Source organism: Syngnathus acus, chromosome 22 (genome assembly GCF_901709675.1).
Source record: "Syngnathus acus chromosome 22, fSynAcu1.2, whole genome shotgun sequence".
In the NCBI taxonomy this organism is placed as follows: Eukaryota; Metazoa; Chordata; class Actinopteri; order Syngnathiformes; family Syngnathidae; genus Syngnathus; species Syngnathus acus.
Genome location: NC_051106.1, coordinates 10,301,922 through 10,324,918, shown reverse-complemented (window position 1 = coordinate 10,324,918; position 22,997 = coordinate 10,301,922). Strand labels below are relative to the sequence as shown.

Sequence of the window (22,997 nt, the reverse complement as noted above, 5' to 3'; positions counted from 1 at the left end):
TCCGTCATGGAGCAAATGGGCTGGAGCCCAGCTCTTCAAATTGATTCAATCAAATAAAATGTAAAAAAAATATATATATATATATTCTCTTGGGTAGATTCCTTGAGCAGAATATCAAATTGAATCTGAAAAGAAGCAGCCTCAATCAGATAATAGTCCATCATAAAAACAACTTCCTCCAAACTGTAACAACATTATGTGTCAGGACTGTCAGGGAGGATTCTTTGACAAAGCTCAATTCACTGTTGATTAACTTATTATTTATGTTATAGCAATAAACTGGAATGGCTTCTGTCTATTGAATGAGTCCCAACACAATTTGTCACCGCAGGTCCCATTTTTTGGTCCACTGTTTGACGGCGCCATTGTGGACATGAAGATTTTGCCAACGGTGGTCAGAGCCACGGCTATCAATGCCAGTCGGGCGCTGAAATCGCTCATTCCTCTCTACCAGAACTTGTATCCTTTGAAAAAACCTTGGAAGAATCGGACCTTGAAATGTAAGTTGACAAATGTTTAGCGCATGAACAAAGAAGAGTCCCGAAAGAGGCTGGGTGAAAATGGAGGCTGCCACAAAGGCTCCTGCAAAGAGTGAAGTAAGTTGAGCAAGAAATAACCCGGCTTGTCCCTTTAGGTGAACATGTGGAAAATTGCGCAAGGGACTGAAAGACAGGTGTGCGTGCGTGCGTGCGTGCGTGCGTGCGTGCGTGCGTGCGTGCGTGCGTGCGTGCGTGCGTGCGTGCGTGCGTTCAGCCTGTCTGTATGATCGTAAGTGATGGCACTTTCATCAATTGTTATCGATTGACTCTTTCTCTCCTTCGCTTTGAAAATAAGGCAGTTGGCACTCATGCTGCTTGCAGGTAGACAGACAGACAGACAGACAGACAGACAGACAGACAGACAGACAGACAGACATTCATCCAGTCATAGTCTCTTGTCGAGAATGTCGCACATTTTGTGTTTTGAGGGTCAACCGCGAAGAAATATTTTGGGTTGTTCAGATCCCTTTTTTAATTTCAAATTTGGGAAACAATCAGGAGAATTGTTGCGTATTTTCTGACACGTTCCAGTAACCGAATCCTAATTGATGTCATTGAAATAATGACCTGTTTTTGAATGAAGATGAAACAAAGTCCACCTTGTCCATGTAGCTTCTTTCTTCTGGCTGTCTTTGTTGAGATTGCGTAAGGGTGACAGACATGGCTTTCCTTCTATCCATACCGCCGAGCATGTGGAAGCCATGTCATGTCACAAGCGATATGTACGCGCGGGCGGTCTGGAGATGTTTGTGTGTCCGCCGGTGTCCCGGTGAGTATTGATCGGTGACAGCAGCAGGTCGATGCCTCTGACAGCCTGAATTACAGTAATCACTCATTATTGACTCTCACGCTCTCAACTGCACGCACGCACACACACACACACACACACACACACACACACACACACACACACACGCACGTCTTTAGTCCTCACTGTCTCCACGTCTGTCACTTCTTTCTTGCCTTTTCTCCCTCTGCCTGGACACCTCTGTGTGTTTCATCTTCTCATCTTTTTCTGCCCGCTTCATCGTTATTTCTTATTGCAAGAGGATAAATGCAGGGAGCTTTTTGGCAGTGGCCACTAATGTCCATCCGTACCCAAAGATGAGCTTGGCGGTCAAATCCATTTGGACTTTTTCTTTGAACCAATATGGATGATGATTGATTTTCAAAAGATGGCTTGAACTCTGAACATTGATTTTCAAAAGTTCAATTGAACTCTGACGTCATGATCGTCATGCACGTTGTTGCCGTGGAATTGGAAATGTTTTGTCGTTTCTGCTTTCTCCTCCTTCTTCTTATCTTATTCAATAGTTTGTTCCTCTTCCATTCGCTTGATCTTTTTACAATTTATTGAACAAATGAATACAAGTTCTTCAATGAGTCAGTTCCGGCCAAGAAAAAAAATGGGACAAACTGTCTTGTTTGTTTCCAAACAAGCAGAAGCATCTATGGTAGCCCTTGCCATGAATGAGGGAACAGTGTACACATCAGATACTACAAGATTTGATAAGTGGCTTTGTTGCATTGTAGCCTGAAACGAAGGGCACGTTTGAAGAAGCCTTTACATTGGCGCAGCCTCCACGTAGCTTTGTATCATCAAATTGGTGAAGGATGCAGCACGGCAATGAGCTTGTGCATTCACGCAGTCCTTGGTGTTGCTTTTCTCTCTGCTGAGTGCAATTATGTTGTGTGCATTGTGACATAAGGGATGGAAGAGCACATTGCCTGCCTGCCTGCCATACAAGCAAATAGCGGAGGGGAGTGAAGAATATTGGCAGGGCGCAACGTGTCACTGCTTTACTCCCTTGCCCCCCCGCCCCCCTGTCTGTGTCTCACATTCTGTCCTTTGGCCCTGAGGGCAGTCCATCTGCCTTCCAACTCTTCTGATCATTCATTCACCATGACCACAGCCATCCAAACACACACACACACACAATGCCAAGTTTGTAGGGCAGCTGTGTTTAAGTACAACTATCTCAGTGTCGCGCCTTTTCTGTTGTCCTAAACACCATCTGAACCTTTCCAACTTGTAGAGGTTTATTATTCATTATTATTAGTTCAGATAAATATTCTGCTATGTTTAGCCCTCTGATTAGTTGAGCTAATTCTACCTACCAAAGATTGATTTACGGGAAAGAACACTGTCGGACGTGATTAAAAATTCAATTTCAAGGCGAGCTTTTTAAGAGAGAACAAGATTGTGCCGATAGATCAAACCAACACCGTTGTTTCAACCAGGACAAGAGTTTGGAGGCAGGCAGGGCCTTCCTTCTCTAAATTGAAATGTCTTTTTGTTCAAATATTATTCCATTTATTTGAAAAGTGTGATTGGTAAAAAAAAAGAAAAAAATGGCAGTATCGAAATGTCGAGGCACTAGGTCTACCTTCAAGGTCCGCGTAAAATGATGTGGGCCTCGCATTTGACACCACTGCCCGACACATCGGATAAATAGGCCGACTGTCGTATTCCGACCAACAACTGGAAAAGCGGCACCGCGATCTTCCACAGTGAATATTTATTTGCACCTGAGAACTGTTTGGAGTGTGGGTTAAAGAGCAAGCTGTGGCCGTCCTCCATCTGCTCTGAGATGATTGTGCATCTGGGGGAACAATGCCGGAGGGATGCTAAGCCGCTCCCCGCACACACATAGCCCATTTTAGCAAGAGTATATTTGCATGGCCGAATATCCAAATGTATGCCGTCCATCCAATGTTAAATGTTTATGGGTAGCCGCTTTACGCTTTCAGGATTAGTTCTATTGTGTGCGTGGACGTGTGCGTGCGGTGTGCATGTAGTTGTTGATTGGCAGGGCTAGCTGTAATGTGGCTGGGGTCAGCATATGGCTCAGTGTGATAGCACACTTGTTTGTGTGTGGCTGGATGTATGTGTCACCGCTGTTCCCTCTCTGTCACACTGTGTTCCCAGTGAAATGATGGCAGCTTTGGGCATGTCGTGCTATTATCCCCAACACCCGCACACCAAGAGCAGCCAAACGCTAGCGGACTGCCTGCCTGCCTGCCTGCCTGCCTGCCTTGTGTCTGCCAGCTCCCTCCCTCAATTGAGCCCATTGTCCCAGTGAGACTACAATCTGCAGCGTGTGACAGACAAGAAGAGTGTGTCCCTCACAATGGTAGAAAGGTGACCTCACAAATTGAAGACACTTTGTTGGTGCTGAAATCGGGTCATGCCAGGTCCAAAAGGCTCCTCACCATAGTTGAGCCAATTGAAAATGATATTCTTGGGGCTCTTGGTTCTTGTCTAGGTCTTACCATGTCTAGGTCTATCTAAAAATCATCTCAGTCCAAGACAGCAGTCGCTAGAATAATGACTTTTCACACATCCAATGATATTTATGATTACGTCGTCATTATTTGTTCAGGACATACAGTAGTTAGTATATACGTACTCTGTGTATTATCAAAAGCACATGGCCATGTTATAAAGCGGGACCTGAGGGATAGATCAGAGGCAACAGTAATGGCACGGTAAAAAGTAAGGTTAATGTCTGAGTTGTGTTCCATCCTGTCTTTTGATCCTAATTCCCAAAATGACTGTGCTCATGCACATGTTGTACCAATGAGCTGCTGCGAGTGCAGAGCCATGAGTTCAAGCCATCAGCAGCAGCAGACCTCCCTCTGAGACATAAACAGCCTCATCGGCGGCAAAAAACAAAGAAAAAGGATATTTTGTGCCGGTGTTTTCATATGACAAGGTGGGCTCAAAGGAAGTGCACTCATTGTTATGTTGGAGCATCGTGGAAGCTCAGACGTTGAACATCATCACTTCAAGCGGGTCAATATATTTGCTTTGGAATTGGAAATACAACTCATAGAAGTTCTTCTCCATCAACAGGTGGTGCTCATGCTAAGGCTGGAGTCAAATTAGTCTTTCTTTTCGTCACAATTGTCCAAGGTTTAATGCCAAGCTAACCCTTCTGAACCTACAAAAAAAACAATAGCTGCATTTGACAGAAAGCGCGTAGAATGGAAGCGAGGGCCAGGGCAGCCCAAGCCTCCGTCCCCCACTCCGGACAAATAAATCAAATGTCATTCATCGGAGTAAATATTCATCTTTCTGCAACGAGATTGTGTTGGTGTGATGCGTGCGTGCGTGCGTGCGTGCGTGCGGCAAATGCTGTTGGAGCCTGCGGCAAAGAATTAGATCTATCGCCTTAATTAGACAATTATTGTCATGCTCTGTGTAATGTTCATCAACACCCATACTCTGTGTGTGTGTGTGTGTGTGTGTGTGTGTGTGTGTGTGTGTGTGTGTGTGTGTGTGTGTGTGTGTGTGTGTGTGTGTGTGTGTGTGTGTGTGTGTGTGTGTGTGTGTGTGTGTGTGTGTGTGTGTGTGTGTGTGTGTGTGTGTGTGTGTGTGTGTGTGTGTGTGTGTGTGTGTGTGTGTGTGTGTGTGTGTGTGTGCCTATGAAATACAGTTTGCAGTTGCTCTGTGGTGGAGATGTTGATAAGAAACGTGTGCACACGACAAAGAGTAATGAATGCATGACTTTTTTTTCCCCTCCATGGCCTCGGCTTCTGTATTGAGTTAAAGAGCAGCTTAATTGGGATAAATATTGTAGCGGATGTGAGTGCGCGCGTTTGTGCGCATCTCCCCTCAATGCGAGTCGTGCAATAGGCCAAAGCATCTCCGTTGTGTGTGGACGCACACACACACACACACACACACTTGTAATGAAATCACAAGGCCCTCCATATCATTGCTATCACAGAAAGATATAAAGCCATTAGCGTGTTCCTTTGGGCATGGACACACACACATGAACACATAGGGTTATCATTACACGCTGTAAAGCTGTTCCAATTGTATTATCCCTCTGATGTGCTTCTCTCTGTTGTCTGGTCCAATGCCTTGGGTGGAGAGGACAGATATGGTGGTGGCGGCGGCGGCCGTGGGTGAGATGCCCAGCGAGATAAAGGCAGGCAGGCAGGCAGCCACGCAGGCACACAGGCAGCCACGCAGGCAGGCAGGCAGAAAGAAACACGGGAGCAGTTTAACCTCTATGCGAGCGAGCGAGCGAGCACCTTGCTCTTAATGGCTTAAGGGCTGTCTCTTTTGGAGCTTCTCCTGCAACGATTACAAACTGGTTTTATTTTTTTTGTCAGAGCAGTTCACGTAACAAATCATTTTCCACATTATTTGCTGGGCTTGGCTTGAATACTGGAGAAGTGACAAAGACTATCGATGTGCGCCGAGCGGTCTCCGAGCCGTTGTCAATAAAGCACTTTGCGGCCTGTTTGCACAATGGCCATACATGACAGAGATAGTCAGCTGCTTTTACTTACTTTATTGGCATTCCACTCACTCACTCACTCCAGCCCCACTGAACATTTGAGTAGCTTGCATAACTTGCACTTGAATGAAAAAATGACACGGATGGATGGATGGATGGATGGATGGATGGATGGATGGATGGATGGATGGATGGATGGATGGATGGATGGATGGATGGATGGATGGATGGATGGATGGAATGGGTGGATGGATGGATGGAAAAGAAAATAGTCACAGATTTCACACTGTGAAAAAAGGGGGAAAAATCATCCCAAGTCAATTGCCTGAATGTATACACACATGCACGCGCACACATGTGTCCACCTTTCTTTCAGCGGCGGGTCCAGCTTGTAATGTGCTAACAAGGCCTCTCTTTGGTCTGTGGCAAGTGATCATAGAGCCGAGCACGGCCACAATGAGGCGCCGCAGGAGAGAGAGGGCTCAAATGGGCAGACACGGCGGAATTGTCACTCACAGAAAGCTCAGCATAGAAAATGACTTTCTGATTGGACACAAAGGAGGCATTTTATCTGCCTTTCCTTGCTCCACGTCTGTTCTTTCTTTCTCTCCCATCATTTTACCGCCTTTCTGTCTTGTCTAGGAAATGATATTTTTCCACTCATGACTAAAAGGGCCTTCTCAAATTCAATTACGCTCTATTTTTTTATGAGTTGTTTAAATGATCATGTCATTTTTTTCTCATGGATAATGAACTGTTTGTAGTCGTGAGCTGGTTCATTTCGTTTATGCAAAACGACTTGTAATTCCAGCAGAAGCTTTGTCCAGGGTGGAAACCATAAGGTTGGCTTCTACAACTCTTTTTGCATGATTCTCTCTGAGTAATCCACATTGTGATGACAAAATTCCCATTGATTGATTTAAATTTGTTGTAGGACCCCCCAAAAAATCTCCAAATGGAAGCGGTGAACCCAACTGTAACATAGTGTAGTGCCATGATTCTTTCTAGATAGATAGAACGAACGAACGAACGAACGAACCTCATGCTGGGCAGATAGTGGACAACAACAGATAAAGGACAACAACAGAAAAAGTCTGAGCAACATAAATGGATCTCATTTTTTGCTGCACTCTTTGTATGGTGTGAAAATATTGGAACCAGCTCACAGTGTGATGTTGCGCAGAACTACACCACGGCAAACTATAAGCTCAATAATCAACTGAATTTTGTTCACTGGATACAGTCAATGAAAAGTGAGTCTTATCTTTGAGAAAAACATTCCTCAAGTCAAGCTGGTGGGTGGACGTGATAGACGACACACACTAGCTCTTATGTTCTGTTATTATGCTTTGCATTTCCACATTTCTCCCCTGCACGCACACACATTGAAGCGTGATGCAGGTGGCTGGCTGATGTGAGATGCAGGTGGCTGGCTGATGTGAGATGCGTGTTTTGAAAAAGTGCTGCTCTTTGCTCTCCCCTTTTCACACACGTCACATTGTTATCACTTCTCCTCCTCCATGCCTGCCTATGGATTTTCACTTCTTTGTCTCCACCCCCAAATGTGCACATCTCTGACTTTTTTGCACCTCTAGCTTTCCTGAATAACTTTGTTTTCAAGAGTGGTGCATTTGAACTCGAGGTGCCTTTCAAAATCTCGTGTTGCATTTTCAGTTTTATTTGAATTCTCTTCTGTGAGGTTTTTGTCAGTTACCTGTCCTACTTTTTCCTGCTAAATGACAGTGGATTCTCTGCCTACTACTTTTGGTCTCCATCGCCAAGCTCTTTGTCGTTCTCCCTGCCTCCCTCCCTCCCTCCCTCCCTCCCTCCCTCCCTCCCTCCCTCCCTCCCCCTCAGCGCTGTCTGTCTCTCCACTTTGACGGAGCCGTGTTATTGTTCAGATGATTGTCTCTAACTGGATCAGTTACGATTAGACCCGAATCCCTCTCCTTTTGAGGCCCTTAGAGCGTCCATCTAAGCCAATGGAAAACCCATGGGCGCTATTGCAAATGGCTGGCTGGCTGGCTGGCCATTCACTATCTCATGCAGAGGTACAAACGCAGATTTCATTCTGAAGATTCATTGGCCTGCACATATGCATCTCATCATGTTTAGTGGTGCAAGCAGCGACATTTCCCCTCATTATTTGATATTGGAGCTGGGAAGGTAAATGGTAATACTATAGGGGAGGAGAGGAGAGGAGAGGAGAGGAGAGTGTGCAGCTGCGCCTGCCTTGCCTTGCCTTGCCTTACCTTCCCTTGCCTTGCCTTGTCCGCATGTCATTAGAGTTGGATGTATGACTCGGACTGAGGACACGAGTGTAAATGTCATTCTATCAATGAGGTTATGGCTAATATATGGACACTTGAAGTCCTGCTGACTCTCTGCAGCGCTGTGGCTGAAGGCTGTAATACAAGTGATAAATTGCTCTCAGAATGCTCACCATTGTGTTCTATTATCTAGTATGGATTCATATAGGAAATCAGTTACAGGGACTGAATTGTTTTTATTTTCGTCCTCGTTACATTTAGTGGGGGGTTTGTACGCTTGCCCAGCCGCCATTGATTCATAATGCATGGTAAGCATTCAAATACATCATTTCAATGCTCGTTCATTTCAGATTTGTTCTCATTTCTTTGATTTGCCATCCACACCATGTTGCGTGGCTACTATTTCGATTTGACCTTGACGTGTGACATCAGCTACGAGGAACGAGCCCGATACTTGGAAACCATCGTGCAGAATCATCAGGAGCCAACCACCTTTGAGGATTACGCTGCTCGCGTCTACAGTCCAGCTCCCTGCACTCATCTGCCTGCAGACACAGGTACAATGGTCCCAGTCACACTGTGCTTTGGTTTTCTTGCATGACTCTCACACCAACGAGTCCCATGATGACGCAGCCTCCCTCCTTCAAAGTCTTCTGCTGGTTAAATGTCATTTCAAACCTTGTCATTCATAGGCAATGAAATGATTCCCATTTGCAGTTATTTCCATTTGCTATGCTAACAACCAAATGATATTCAGGCCTATATTGTGTTGTCATCAGATGTGCTGTCCTACTTGCTCATCTCACCAAGCTTATGATAAGAATGCTAACTTTACTTTGAGGCTGAATGACTTGTAAATCAATCAATGACCGACCTAGCGTGCGTACGCCCGATTGTACAGTGTGTGTTGTTCAGCCCCAAATACTTGATGTTTCAGAGCACAAGGTGACATGGTTGGATCATCATTTCGGAACAGACGAATATTTCATTTTGCAACCATCCTGTGCTCTGAAATAAATCCCTATCCCTTTAACGGCCTTCTATGTATAACAACGCAGTGATCAAACATTCTTCCCGTTCTGTTTTTTTTTTCTCTCCCTTTGGTTGATTTGTGTTCATCCTTATCTTCATGTGTTCTATCTTTTGGTTTGGTTCTTTTTTTTCTGTGTTCTTCTTGTTTCTCCCTCCCCCTCCCCCCATTCTTTAGATCGTATTGTGTCACTTGCCTATAGCTAAAAGGTAAGCCCGGCCACATGAACAACAGTCTAATTGGTTCTTCCCTTTCACATTTCAGCCTCACTCGTGGGTTTTTTTTTTTTTCTCATTTGTTTTTTTAAATCTTCCCATGCCTTCGCACTGCATTTTTCTGCCTTTCCTACACTTGCAGGTCTGCATGTGTGCCTGGAAGCCTTGTTGAGTTTTCCAGAAGGAATTGTCATTTTCAATGTAGTTTGGTGCACAATACAATCAATTGCAGCATAGTACAATAATAGAGTTAAATGACATCGTCCTTCACCAGCACTGGCGGAGCTCGGATTTTTTTTTCCTTTGGGGGTATCTCGGGCGGGGTCTGCAAAACAAAGCAACAAAAAATTTGCAAAGCCCAAAATGTCCTCAGAAAATTCATCATATGTGCCCGAGCGGAAAAAAAATCCCACGCATATTTTGGCGGGGGGGGGGTCAGGGTCAGTGCACCCGCAGCGCCCCGCCCCTCTTGCGCTTGCAGTGTCCATCAAGCTTGTTTATAATAAGTCAAACGACACTCTAATGTGCACATGACAGATCCTTCCTTCTCTTTAACTCCGAGAAAGTTTGATCCTTCAACCTGTCGACCAACACTGTGACTTGTCTCACTGAACTTTGCCCGAACTCTGCTCCTTCCTTCTGCTTTTCTACCACCACCACCACCACCACCACACACATACAGTATACACAAAAGTAGAAGTAAAGGTTTTATTTTAAAACGGAGGCATTGATTGAACAGCGTGCTAACCTAGTGATTATTTTTAGGCATATAATGGGCATCACATGAAAAGAAAAGACAGGCTTTGCAGAGCTCCTTGTTTCAATGTAACGTTAGAAATCATCCGTAGTGTTCAGAATCAATTCCATAAGCGTCTTTGGGTTTTTGAAAAGCGCTATACAAATTTAATGAATTATTATTATTATGTCCTCACTCAATGTTTTTTTTGTCAGCCTGGAAGTTTTTGTCCATTGTCTGTCCATTTCTGCTTTATTCTTTTTTGCCTTGTTTTACTTATTGTCATGTTTTCATTTTTCTTGTTTCATTTTGAACCTTTCCTTTTTTTTTTTCTTGGGCCTTCCTATCTGTTGATTAATGTCCTTCTCTTCCTTCCTTCCTTCCTTCCTTCCTTCCTTCCTTCCTTCCTTCCTTCCTTCCTTCCTTCCTTCCTTCCTTCCTTCCTTCCTTCCTTCCTTCCTTCCTTCCTTCCTTCCTTCCTTTTCCCCCTCTTTCCCTCCTTTTGCTGTTGCCCTTATTTTTTTTTTCTCTCCTTCTCCTTCCCATTTGGCTATCTTTGGTCTTTTGACTTCCTTCTTGTCCATTCTTTCTCTGCGTGTTTTGTTTCTTCCTTTCATTCCTTGTTCTCTTATGATTTCCATCCCTCCATCTTTGTCTTGTGATATTCTTCCTTTTTCTGCATTGCTCCACCCCAGAGGACCACAGCGTTGTGTGTCGCATGGTCCCTAAAGCGCAGGATAGTTTTCGGCTCAGGGTGAAAGGCAAAGGTTTGAAGCAGAAGGTTCTTCACGCCAGCTGTGAATGGTATGGCGGACAGAAATACATAGAAATAATCAGAAAAAGTCCATGAAATCATTAGTGATGACTGAGTAGTGATAGTTTATTTTAGTGTAGTATTCCATCAAAGGCAGGCATAAAACTTTCAACTGTCTCAAACACACGCACATAGACACAATCAAGTGTGGTGTAAGCTTTTCACCTGTCCGTATGTTGCTCTTCACTTGTAGTGCCTTGTGTGTCTGTCAGCTTAGAAATAACCTTTGTGTTTGATATTCGTGTGTTTTTCGAAGCCCTGAACACAAATCTTGTTAGTATCCTTGGCATGTGTGTTGCAGAGTGTAACTATTTGGTCATCCCCTCATCACCTTCACCCCACCTCCTCACCATATGCCCTCGCCACCTCCTCCTCCCCCGCAGGCTCCTGCCTCGAGATTCTTCGGTCAGAAAGTCCGGCACTTGGGGAGGACTCGGCCTCCCCCATGTCTCCTCGAACTAGCAAGACGCGCATGTCCATGAAGCTTCGACGTTCCTCGGGATCGGCCAACAAGACTTGACGTGCATATCGCATCCCGTTTGCACCCGATTCAAACTGAAACAAAATACAACAAATGCAATGGCTACTTGTGTCACAACTTGGATGTTTGAGTCGTACGCTCAAAAAAACAAACAAAGAAAAAAAAACTTGTTCTAGGCCGTCTGTGCTACTGTATTTGGTGGAATATATTATACTCTCACTTTATTTTACAACTGTGCGCGTGTACACAAAGACGCGCACTGTGATAGCGTTACACAAATTCCTCTTCCACTGGTTGTTAGGAGACTTATTCTTCACCAGGTCTTGAATGATATGAGAAATACTGTATAAGATTTCCGTGGAAAATTGCATGAAGCTATACTGTACGTCTATTTGGCCTCATAGATTGTAAATACAACCTAAAAATGCTTTGCCAACAATAGAAAACTTTTGAGCCAAAAACCAAATACATTCTGTATATTTACAAGTTGTATTGAATTTTGCTGTATCATGTGGACAAGCACTGATGTTTGTTGCTCACGTCTTTCCCTCCATTCACTTAAGATGTTGCTTATTTTGTTCCTTTATCCTGGCAAGGCTTTAGTCGACTTTGTCATTCAGCGCAACAGAGCCACTGCGTAATCTTTTAAGTTCTTTTTTTTTGCCCCTCTGAGTATAAATGTACATATTAGCTCATTCATATCTGTAGTTTGGAACACGGGAGTCATGTGCTGTTACGTGACAATTGCTGCAAAAACCAAATGTGGATTCATATTACCAGATATTAGGCTTCAAAGCTTCCTCTTCCAATTTGGTTCGGAAAAATGGCAATGAAATTAAAATCCAACACTACAATTAATACATAATACTATCGAGCTGGCATCTCAAGTACCATAATTCTGCTTCACTGGCAAATCACAAAGAAAAGTAGAAGTGCCTTGAAATAAATTGAAAATATCTTTGGCGTCACAGTACTTGGGAAGCTCGGAAATGTATTGCCACTTTCCAGGAAATAGACAGCTGTGTTTCCCGAAAGCTTTTCTGGAGTGGATGTTCTTCCGCTCGCATTATACATGATGACGACGAACTTTGCTGGTATTTCCTTTTTTTTTTTTTCTGTTTCACTGCATTGACTGTAGCCGCTGTTTCAATTCGTTTTGTTGGTTTGTCGATAGCACAAATGATATGCAACTTGTTCGATTTCAAAGTATGCCGAGGTTAAAGACAAATAAGTCGATTTCTAATTGGTCAAATTGCAGAAGCTTGCTGCTTGTTTTGGTCCATTGCAAACACTCTTCATGTACCGTATGTAGCAGGCATTCTAAATAGGCTACTGCATGATTCCAGCCAACCCGGTACTATAACTGCATGTATTGATCAAGTAAACAGCTCTTCATAAAGGCTTCACAAAATCTTATGGTCAATGTGTAAACAAGCAAAAAAAACAGCATGGATGTGTTGAGAATAAACTGTTGATAACATTCACTGGTGTGTCGAATAGTTTGAAAAGAACACAGGATCCTCAATTAGCAGGAGTGTTTATTGACACTTATGTCACATTAAACATATTAAATATATACGCACTGGATTCAATCACATACAACGTCTGGGGCATCAAAAATGTCTGCGGCCGGCAGCGGTTCATACCCCGTCGAGATATTTTACTATAGGACTTATTGGTTTCCATTTCTGTATGAAAATATTGTATTGGTCAATTGGCACATTTAATATGAAAGGCAAATTATGGCAAATAAGATTATTCATTTCATCCATGTACTGTGCCCCAAAAAAAAGTTTACTTTGTAAGAAAACGTAACCACAAATGTAATGCATGTGTCATTTCTAGTATTCTAGCAGCGGTTTCAGCACCGCGGATAGTTCACTGCTCCTCTCGTACGTGTGTGTGCACGTGCGTTGAGTCTTTTTATTTGATTTGCTTGTTTTGGATCGTGTAATGGCCGTATCCATCAGTGTTCGATTAACATTATGTTGACAATTGATGTTTGTTATTGTACTTCTGTTTTGTTTAGTTTTTTTGGCACTGTATCTAACGGAGCTAAGCTTAGCTGCATGACTGGGGCAAAATACGGCAACCAGCAATTGTAAAGCGCCGTCTTTCATGTTTTTATTCACCTCTTTTATATTCTTGGTCTGGACGTGTTTTTTGATGCAAATATTTCGCCAGCTGTCGATACGAGTTTGAATGCTGCCTTACAGGTTACGATAGAAAGCGTTTTGACAAATTCGGGTTCCCACCTAGCAGAAATACAAGAGTCATTTTTCGAGCTCCTGTCACTGTCAGTCCCGGACGGGCCTAACGGAGTGTCGACAACCTGCCCTGCCCCGTTGCGTTGCGTTGCGTTGCGTTCCTCTCCCGTGTCCGTAGCTGCAGCTAATGTTGCCTCCGGCCGGTCACGGGTGAGTAGAAGAAGAAAGTCGGACTTCTCCGTGTCTGACGGCCATGTGCATGATGACGTGCATGTTGTCTCCGGGATGGCACTTGTTCATGTGCCTCGTCAGGCCCGGAGAGCCGAGGAAGGTGGCGGGACAGTGTTTGCAGGCGACCAGCTGCTGCTCGCCGTATCCCTCCGCCCCGAAGCCGTGGGCTCCTCCGCTCGCCAGGAGCTCGTCTCTCACTGCGTGCCATACGCGATGCTTGTCGCGAATGTCGGCCGTCGGGAAGCGCGCGCCGCACAGGTGACACGCGAACACGACCTGGCGGCTCGGAGTGGGCGGCGACGGCCCGGCTGCCATCTCGTGCGCTGCCATGTGCTTCTTCAGGTAAGCTTGCCGACGGAACTTTTTGCCGCAGTAGCAACAATCGAACACTGGCGCCGCGTCCTCTTCTTCTTCTTCTTCTTCCCGGACAAACGCTAGCGGCTCGTACGAGCTTCCGCTGAACAGAAGCAGGCTCGGAGGGGGGCTATCGTGCGGGTAGACAGCTGAAGAGGAGTCGGGGGCGGAACTGTCCCGCAGCGCCTGGTGCTGATTGCCACCCAACAACTCGTTCTCCTTCCCGTCCGCCTCGAGTTTATTCGCCGCCGCCGCTGCTGTCTGCCCTCGGCCTGGATTGACGACCGCCGGTGGACGCGGCTTGTGCCAGCGGCGGTGCGAAGCGAGGTTGGCGGGACAGCTGAACACTTTGTCGCACTCGGGGCAGCGGTACTCTACGCGCACGATGCGGGAGCACTTGTGCTGCGCGAGGGACAGAGGGTCGGCGTACACCTCCTTGCAAAGCTGGCAGATGAACTCCCCCAGCGGCTGACTTCCGGACGACATGTCGCGGTGGTGTCGCCTCGCTCCTGCTCCTGCTCCTGCTCCTGCCCCCGCCCCTGCTCCTGCTCCTTCCGGGCTCTCCTTCTTGATGCGCAGACCTAAAACCGGAGATGTGGTGACTTCGTCCTCGAAGGTAAGTTTGCGGTTCACTTTGGCTTTGGCTCTGGCTCTGGCTCTGTTCGCCTCCGGGAATGAACGTTTTCCCAAATGCGCCTGCGGCTGGGGGTTCATTAACAGGCGTGCCATGTCGTTCGTAGTGGGACCGTAAGGGGAAAAGTGCGTGCTCGGCGTTGAACTCACCAAAAACGGCAAGTCAGTCTCCGGGGCTGAGGACGGGCATGTCTCTGGAAACAACGCCGCCTTTTCTCCCTCCCCGTGCGGCGCCAGAGGTCTGGAGCTCCGGGTTTCAATGAATGGAGGCGGAGGTGGGAAGAAGCACGAGAAGTCTCCCACGGGAGACACAACGTCCACTTCGGAGTCCGGCAACTGCGCGCGTCGGTCCGACTCCGCCTCCAGCGCAGACTCCACGTGCAGGTTCCACACCTCAGTGACTCCCGTGGAGTCCTCGCGGGGCGCCGGCGGGGGCGCGACGTCGGGACTCGGGACGCCCCACACGTGGTTCTCCTTCACGGGTTCGGGCTCGCACAGCTCAGCTTCTGCCTCGTGGTTCTTGTCATCGTCACACTTGGCAACTTTGTTGCTTTTTCGCGCTCGATACGACGCCGAACATCGCCGGTTCCTCTTCACCAAGAATCCTCGAGGCATGCTGACGATGATGATGATGGTGGTGGTGGTGGTGCTGGTGCTGGTGCTGCTGCTGGTGGTGGTGGTGGTGATGATGCTCGTGGCACCACCAGGCGAGAAAGAGCATGGTCTCTTGTCTGAAGCCACTTTCAAGTAGGGCTCGGATGGGGAGGACGAAGGAGGGGCTGGCCGGCCGGCCGGTGGGGGTGCAGGTGCGATAGGAGCACGGTGCGTGTTTTTGATTGTCTCTTGCGCGCTCCAGTCCATGACTCCACTCCAGGGACGTGGAGAAGAAGAAATTCAAGCCGCTGTACATTTATCGATTATTTGGCGGCCCAATTTCGTGTTACTTCTAATGATGAACGCTCGGAAGAGTTTTAATAGGTGAAATAAATAGGCAACAGCACACGATCGTTTATTTGTAGCATTTATTTGCAGCGGTATGAAATCTCCTGTTCCATTGCCTCGTGTGTGAGGGGTGATGGGGGGCAGATGTAATGTATTTATATTATGACTATTATTGATCAGCTGAATATCATACTGTCCTATTTACTTTCCAGGCCCTATTATAAATGTTTTTAATCAATCGTAGCCTTAATTTTGGTGTTTTCATTTTGCTCACCATATTTGTTTCAAATCTACTTTCGCAATCAGAAGCTGCATAGAGATGCACGCACGCTGCGTGGCTTGCTGACGTTAGTAACAGCACCCATTCAGATCATATCGATGGAAGACTACTAATGAAGGTGTCGCTCCCATTCAAGTGTCTTCATTGGCATGGTGGGAAGAGCTTGGGAATGGATTTCCCTCAGTGTGTGTGTGTGTGTGTGTGTGTGTGTGTGTGTGTGTGTGTGTGTGTGTGTGTGTGTGTGTGTTTGGGCAATGATCGCACCCATACTCCCCCCAGCAGGAACTGCTCTGGCTGATAAGGGATCAGACGGACTTTCATCCAGCCAGACACCCCCCCCCCCCCCCCCCCACACACACACGATGTTCGGCCAGTGGGTGAGTGGAGGCGGGGTCATTCTTCTGGAAATCAATCAAGAGGGATGAGCGTGAGAACAAGCCCCAAGTGTTGGAGCTCCTGGCCTGATGATGGCCGTCTGGGGATGTGGGGGATACAAATGGCTGTGCAAACAAGGTGGGAAAATAGTCTCTATACTGATTTTTTTTTTTCAAATCATGTTTTAATCTCAGATCCTATAAAGCTTCCCTTGACTTGGCCACAGGCCTTTTGGGTCTGAAGAAGCATGTTGCTGCTTGATATACAGACTTTTGTTGTTGTTGTTGTGTTTGATTCCTTTTTTTGAAACCAATTTGTTATGGAGTGCATCATATTTTGTGGAACAGTTGTTTTTAACTTTTACAAAGTTGCGCTGTGTGTTCTAGTTTTAGACTTCCTTTTTCTGCTTTTTTTAAAATCCTGCAGTTTCTTTATGTCTTTAATTCGTTTGCCTTTAAATGTGTTTTGCACAGCACATTGAGTTACCTTGTGTATGAATACGTTTTATACAAAACAATAGGACTTTATATTGAGCATTTCACAACAGCTGCTGCTTCAACAAAAGAATGAATGATTACGTTGACACATTTAAGTTGACATCAAGACACCACATAAATACAAGAGAATAAGCCAGCCACACACTCGTTTCAACTCAGCTGGACAAATCTCCGTCATTTGTCTCCCTCTAGTGGATTAAAATAAAAGCTCATCGACCTTTCAGCCCAATTTCATGAGTCAGTCACTGTTGTGCTTGTCATCTCATGTCCAGAAGGTCCGTCCCGGGATTTCCAACAACACAAAGTATTGTTCATTCATTATGTTGCCTGGATCAAAGTTGAAAGCAAAGCAAATAACATTTTCATGTTGCCATTTCAACTGTTTTGACGACTACTAAATGCGATGAATTGTTCTTAAGAGGTACTTCTGAAATATTAGTGATGTACAGATGATACAAATATGGAGAGGAAGTCACTTTATGTCCATCAATCGAAGATATTTTTCCAAGTTGAAGTATGCATGAGTAGAGATGTGCACATATGTACGTACGTTGCTTCTAGTTTTCGGACATGAAATGGGGCTAGGCTCCAGGAATCAGTGTACACGTTGAAACTGCTGCATTTGACGGAATTGCAAATATCATATGCAAATGTGTGATGGCAATGCGTGCACGGACGGGCCTCACTAGAAATCCCCACTCGTTGCCAGGGATGTTATTTTAAGTGACAGTTTGCTGGAAATCCCCCACCTAGCGTTTTTAGCTCCGCCTCTGCAGAGTCTAGCCACTAGCCACACACACACACACAGCACAGCACACAGTGGAAGCGAACGAACCGAGCGCACATCCGATCTGACAACAAGCAAGCGCGAGTAAGCGAGCCAGCCAGCCAGCCAGCCAGCGAGCGAGCGAGCGAGCCAGCGAGCATGGCCCTTCACAGGACCACCGTCACCAACCAAATGGATTACAACCGGGAGTCCAAAGAAGGGAAGCCGTCGACGGACGAGCGTCTGGACAGCGGCGTGGACTCTCTGAAAGAGGAGGACTACCAGGCTGTAGCAGAAGAGATATGGCGCCTGCAACTCGAGTGCCAGCCATCGCAAAACAAGCAACTTGCAGCTTGCGCTACCGCCGAGATACAAGAATGGAAAACACAAGTCAACGAAGACGGAGACACGTAAGTTGCACATGACGCAAATGACGATTGCGGGATGCACGTCGCAATCCACTCGATCGATCAAACTAGCGTAGCTCGCCAAATCGGCTGGCCTTGCCCGTCCGTCCGTCCGTCCGTCCGCCTGCCTGCGAGGTAATTCGACCCCTTTCCTGTGGGGAGCCTTTTCTTCCCAACTTGCCATTAAAATGCTCGTCTCTCTTAAAGTAACGTGATGCTATTTGTGCGCCACACTGGAAGTCTTTTGGTTTCGAAGCACTGGTTCAGTTGCGGCCTTGAACCAGCAGGACTGCACGTAAACAAAAGGCCATTCTCAGCAGGAATTGACTATGGCCGCGGGTCAGACTGGGAAAGTCCCATGCGCGCCGCCGAACTATCCCAAGCGGCGCGCGCTGCCTTCCGTCCAAACGAGAAGTGCTCCGAAAGTACCTGAAATCACAAAGGGGAAAACACGAGTGCAGAAGTTGCAGCCGAGCACGCAGGTCAATTAGGTCCCGTTTAAGAGCCTATTAAATGAGTGAAGAAAAAACAAACCAAAAATCACCTTACAGTGTCGCATTATAGTCCACAATGAATCTATTGCTCCAGTATTTCCCTCTGCGTCAAATCCGGGTCCGCATATCTGATTCAAATGAGATTCCTCCTGCAATCCAATTTTTAGGCGAGTGTCCAAATCGGATTTGGCTCAGACCGAGCACATTATTGAGCCATTTAACAGGACATCAGAAGAGGCGTGATCCAGAACGCAAAGAGTTCCACGTCATATAATTGCAACAGACAAATGAGTGTTTGGATCCAACCCAAGAGCCGAGCCGAGCTGAGCTTTGCTTGTAGGATGCTATTTTGCCATGTTTGTCAGCAAATCTGATGCTGATTCCAGCATTCTTTAATGATGCTGACCTGTCACTTTTGTTTTCTCACATTGTTTTGTTTTTGAAAGAGTTTTGGCTGCGCGTGTTAAAAAAAGCTGGTCCTTGTCTGCCTCCAGGCTTCTCCACTTGGCTATTATTCACGAGGTAAAAGACTACATCAGAACAATGATCGAGCTGTCCAAGAACACAGACTTCCTCAACATCCAAAATGACCAGCGACAGGTGCGCGAGCTCAACTTTGTTTCGCTCCCGAAGCGCAGAGCCGTTGAAAAGACGTTCATTTTGCTCTTTTTTTTTTTTGATCCTACTACAGACGCCTCTCCATTTAGCAGTCATAACCAACCAGTCGGACGTGTGCCAGCGGCTGGTGGCCGACGGCTGCGATCCCACGCTGGTGGACGACAGCGGGGACACGCCCCTCCATATAGCCTGTCGGCACGGCAACCTGCTGTGCTTCAGCGTCCTCACGCAGTTTTGTCGCCCGGAGCATCTCCAAACGATGATGGCAGCATGCAACTACCAAGGTAAGCTTTGAGCAAAGTAGCATTTGTTGTTGTTGTTGTTTTTAAATGCTTCATTTTCATTTTTTAAAATACGGAGTGCTAAATATAAAAGGTCACTGTTGTGTAGGAGTGGCATTTGGACTCAATTTCCTTCATCAGCTCCAGTGTGGTTACTTGATTTACAAGTGGTCCAATTCAGGAGTTGCAAAACATTGCTTGATCAATGTATTTATAGGTTTGACTTTGACACAAAGCCACAAATTGGGATATGAGAACAAATTCCAACTCGTAAGCCAAGCCCTGCCTGCATAATGTTAGTGTCAAATCTCCATTTCATAATGTTAGTGTCAAATCTCCATTTGATGTCTGAGGTAGCTTAAACTTGCATCATTTGGACACGAGAGCCTCTGCTTTGCTCTGCTCTGCGTTGTGGCGTTGGATGTCAAGCTGCTCGTCTGACGTCGTCCACAGGTCAGAACTGCCTCCACTTGGCCTCACTTCACGGTTTCCTTTCGCTGGTGGAGAATCTCGTGGATCTGGGAGCTGATGTTAACGCCAAGGTACAGCAGACTCATGCAACATGCTTTTTTGTTTTGTTTATGAATTCCAATTTGAAACACATCACTCATCCCGTAGGAGCAGCGCAACGGCCGCGGCGGGCTGCACCTGGCTGTGGACCAGCAGAATCTGTCGTTGGTCAGGCTGTTGCTGAAAAAGGGAGCTGACCCCAACCTCTTGACGTTCGGAGGCCACACCCCCTTCCACCTCACCTACGGCCGCAGCGACGACGACATTAAAAAGGAACTGTGTGCGTTGACCCATCCTGACTTGAGGGAGCTGCCCGACAGCGAATCGGACGACAGCGAAGACGAGGAGGACAGAGAGTCGGACGAGGAGGTGCGCGTCGACTGCAGCGCACGGGCGAGAGTTGTGTCGGCGAGCTCCGTGTCTAAACACCGTTGTGTTTTTCAGGTGGGTTACGATGACTTCAAGTGGAACGGCCATTAGCAGGAGGAGACCAAACGAGGAAAGACCCGGCGAGGCGTGTCTACCGCTCGCTTTTGGGTTTGGCTGAAGCCGCACAGAGGCGGCGTGGCCGAGGTCTTGTGACGCAAACGGTGGACAGCAAAGAGAGCGGAAAAAGCAAACAGGCAGCTAGCTTTAGGGGCTCCTTAAACAGACCAATGGACCGGCAGCGGCGGCGGCAGCAGCGGCAGCAGCAGCAGCAGCAGCGCGCAAACGCACCTCGTGAGCTTGCGGCGTGCTAATCATTCACAAACGCATCCATCTTTCCACACAAGCAGCTAGCTCTCTTGTATGATATTGTAAATGCTGTGAATACAAAGAAGTATTTTCTGTGGAAGCTGTGTGGTTGTGTAAACTAGAACGGATTGTAAATGTTTGACAGCGACACTCCATTTAAATTAAAACACTCATATTTAACAGGGAAAAGGCTTTGCTTGTGGCTCACACTGAAACAATCCATTTGAAATCAATGGAACGCAATCAAGTCAGCTCTAATAAATAGGGCAAATGACTTTGTGGCTTTGTTGACCTGAATAGGTGACTTTTTAGGCTTGATTCATTGCATAAGCTGTCACACAAGCAAGACGCATTGCTGAATGAGAATGAGGAACTTGTCACACGTCGGGGAAATTTGTGCGCAGGATGAGGCCGCGTCAATCTGGAGTCTTTGGGGTGTGTGTGTGTGTGTGTGTGTCGGCAGGAAATTCCCAAGAACACTCAGCTGTTCATCACATTCCGTCCTCGCGTGCACCATAGAAGGGAATCTGCCCAACAGGATGTTTCAGTCAAGATAAGGGAGGGAGGGGACTTTCAAGAGTTTCACTTCAGCAACCTCATGTGATTTCATACTTGAGAGCAATTTGTGTACTAGTCTTGCTCTGCACGTCATCTCTTTAGATTCAATTCAAATGCTCATTTTTAAGAAATATGACATGCCTTGGATATCATTTGGACAAATATCATGCCCGCCAGCACCTGCATGATGACCACATGAGTAACCTGCGGGCCTGTTCGAAAAATAGCTTCCCCGTAAAAATGACACCTATCATGGAAAATTCACTTTCTTAGCATTTAAATACATTTTCTTGTGCACTTGGAGTCTCCAGGACTGTAGAAACGTTTGAGCCATCTCTCCAGGTGCAGCAGAGATACTTTTACAATCTAATTGGGGGATGTTCAATTTGAGCCATTTCGTATTTGTATCCATGACGTCACATCCTTTGGGGCGGGACTACCAAACAAGGTAAGAGGTGCGGCTAATCCGCCATCATTATTACTTGAGGAGACTTTTATAGTCCAAGCAACTCAAGGATGCCAAAGTAGAGATCAAAATGTTCCGTTGTTGGAGGCATTAATCCACACAACTCATTTCCCCCAGCCAGCATCAGAACCTCCAAAAAGTGCCTGGTTAAGTTGCATTTTTCAGGACAAAGTCCTGCTTGTTCAAGGACAAGCGTTCCATCAGTCAGTACAGAGAAGAGACTTTGTTTTATTGAGGGTTCCGTTCCGTGGATCTATGGAAACGACGAACACAGTAAAACGGTAAGCTTGAGATGACACACTTTCATATTGCGTGTGTATGATGCCCTCGTTTTTTAGCATTAGCATCAGTCTTTCTGTTATGTTTTCACTTCTTGTGGACGTCGTTTCGTAGTTGTATCAGATGAATTGCATCAAAGGTGCTGTTTTATTTTGGGGGAACACAATAATGTGTTGAATGCATTCGTTAGCTTCTCGCTAACGCTAGCATTAGCTTACGACTTGGCTAGCATTAGCTTACGACTTGACTGCAGTGCTTATTTACAAACTGTAACAGGAGCACACTTCAAATGTTCCCATCCACACAACGTGTGACCTTAATGAGCGCACACAGCACGATTCGAGCGCGGACCTTTTTTTTTTTTTCTTAATCCGTTTTAATGATCATGTTTTCAGGAAATCCTGGTAAGGCACAGCCATTTGTGCGGTACTTCATATGTGCTTCGTTCGTCTGTGTCGTCATAGGGGATGTGCCAGGTGTCTCCTGAAGTCTGCACCACGGTGTCACAGCTCGGAATGCTCTGAAGGCACACAAAGGACACTTTCTCTCGTCTCCTAGCTGGCTCCTCCTTCTCCTTACCTGAAATCGGACCCTCCTCCCCGCTACAATGTGCCCTTGCACAACCAGCTGATGGCCCCGCTGCCATTTGAAGAAGAGTCGCTTGGTGGCTTCGTCCGGTAAGCAAGCCTTGTGGTCCCTCATGAGGTCCTTACTCACAAAGCGACAATGGTTACCCGAATGCAACGCGGCGTATAGCAAGAAAGGGTCGTCTTCAGAACTGATGGAAAGAATGGGAACAAAAATAGCTCAGTAACAGTGCGCGTCTATCATTCACCGTATTCCTTACATGTTGTCGGTAAAAAAGCAATGAGCTTTCTGCTGGATAAGATTCATGTTGTGTCTGTCCCAAGATGGAGAGGGCCGCAGCATGTGTTTCCTCCCCAGCACCAGAACAGAAAGGCCCTGTAGCTTGAGCTCCGACACCACTGCCAGCAACTGAAAGGAACGCGTGCGCAAAACCCTG

The 22,997-nt window shown here is 46.4% G+C and overlaps 3 protein-coding genes across 11 annotated transcripts in view; 2 read left to right on the top strand and 1 right to left on the bottom strand.

The window, feature by feature from the left end:
* The window catches only part of ralgapa1 (Ral GTPase activating protein catalytic subunit alpha 1), a 44,565-nt gene extending 31,741 nt beyond the window's left edge, over window positions 1-12,824 (top strand). For 7 of the 8 annotated variants that reach the window (XM_037240942.1, XM_037240938.1, XM_037240937.1 and 4 more), the window contains 3 exons: window positions 332-459; window positions 8,497-8,621; window positions 11,243-12,824. In XM_037240942.1, coding sequence (XP_037096837.1) covers window positions 332-459; window positions 8,497-8,621; window positions 11,243-11,379 — 390 coding nt within the window. In that variant the 3' untranslated portion in view covers window positions 11,380-12,824. Of the gene's footprint in view, window positions 1-331; window positions 460-8,496; window positions 8,622-9,271; window positions 9,304-11,242 lie in introns of all 8 variants that reach the window. The other variant, XM_037240939.1, reaches the window with a different exon arrangement.
* A 37-nt stretch (window positions 12,825-12,861) lies between these two features.
* On the bottom strand, window positions 12,862-15,420 carry LOC119115970 (insulinoma-associated protein 2). Its single transcript, XM_037240951.1, has one exon. The coding sequence runs from the start codon at window positions 15,378-15,380 to the stop codon at window positions 13,752-13,754; it is 1,629 nt and encodes a 542-aa protein (XP_037096846.1). The 5' UTR covers window positions 15,381-15,420; the 3' UTR covers window positions 12,862-13,751.
* A 2,226-nt stretch (window positions 15,421-17,646) lies between these two features.
* nfkbiab (nuclear factor of kappa light polypeptide gene enhancer in B-cells inhibitor, alpha b) lies at window positions 17,647-20,859 on the top strand. 2 transcript variants are annotated; one of them, XM_037240957.1, is made up of 8 exons: window positions 17,647-17,733; window positions 17,766-18,035; window positions 19,021-19,126; window positions 19,218-19,428; window positions 19,879-19,967; window positions 20,044-20,304; window positions 20,380-20,599; window positions 20,633-20,859. In XM_037240957.1, the coding sequence occupies exons 2-7, from the start codon at window positions 17,785-17,787 to the stop codon at window positions 20,413-20,415; spliced, it is 954 nt and encodes a 317-aa protein (XP_037096852.1). In that variant the 5' UTR covers window positions 17,647-17,733; window positions 17,766-17,784; the 3' UTR covers window positions 20,416-20,599; window positions 20,633-20,859. The 2 variants fall into 2 exon arrangements, with proteins under 2 accessions (XP_037096852.1, XP_037096851.1); XM_037240956.1 differs by having other exon boundaries at window positions 17,656-18,035.
* Window positions 20,860-22,997: the final 2,138 nt, after the last annotated feature.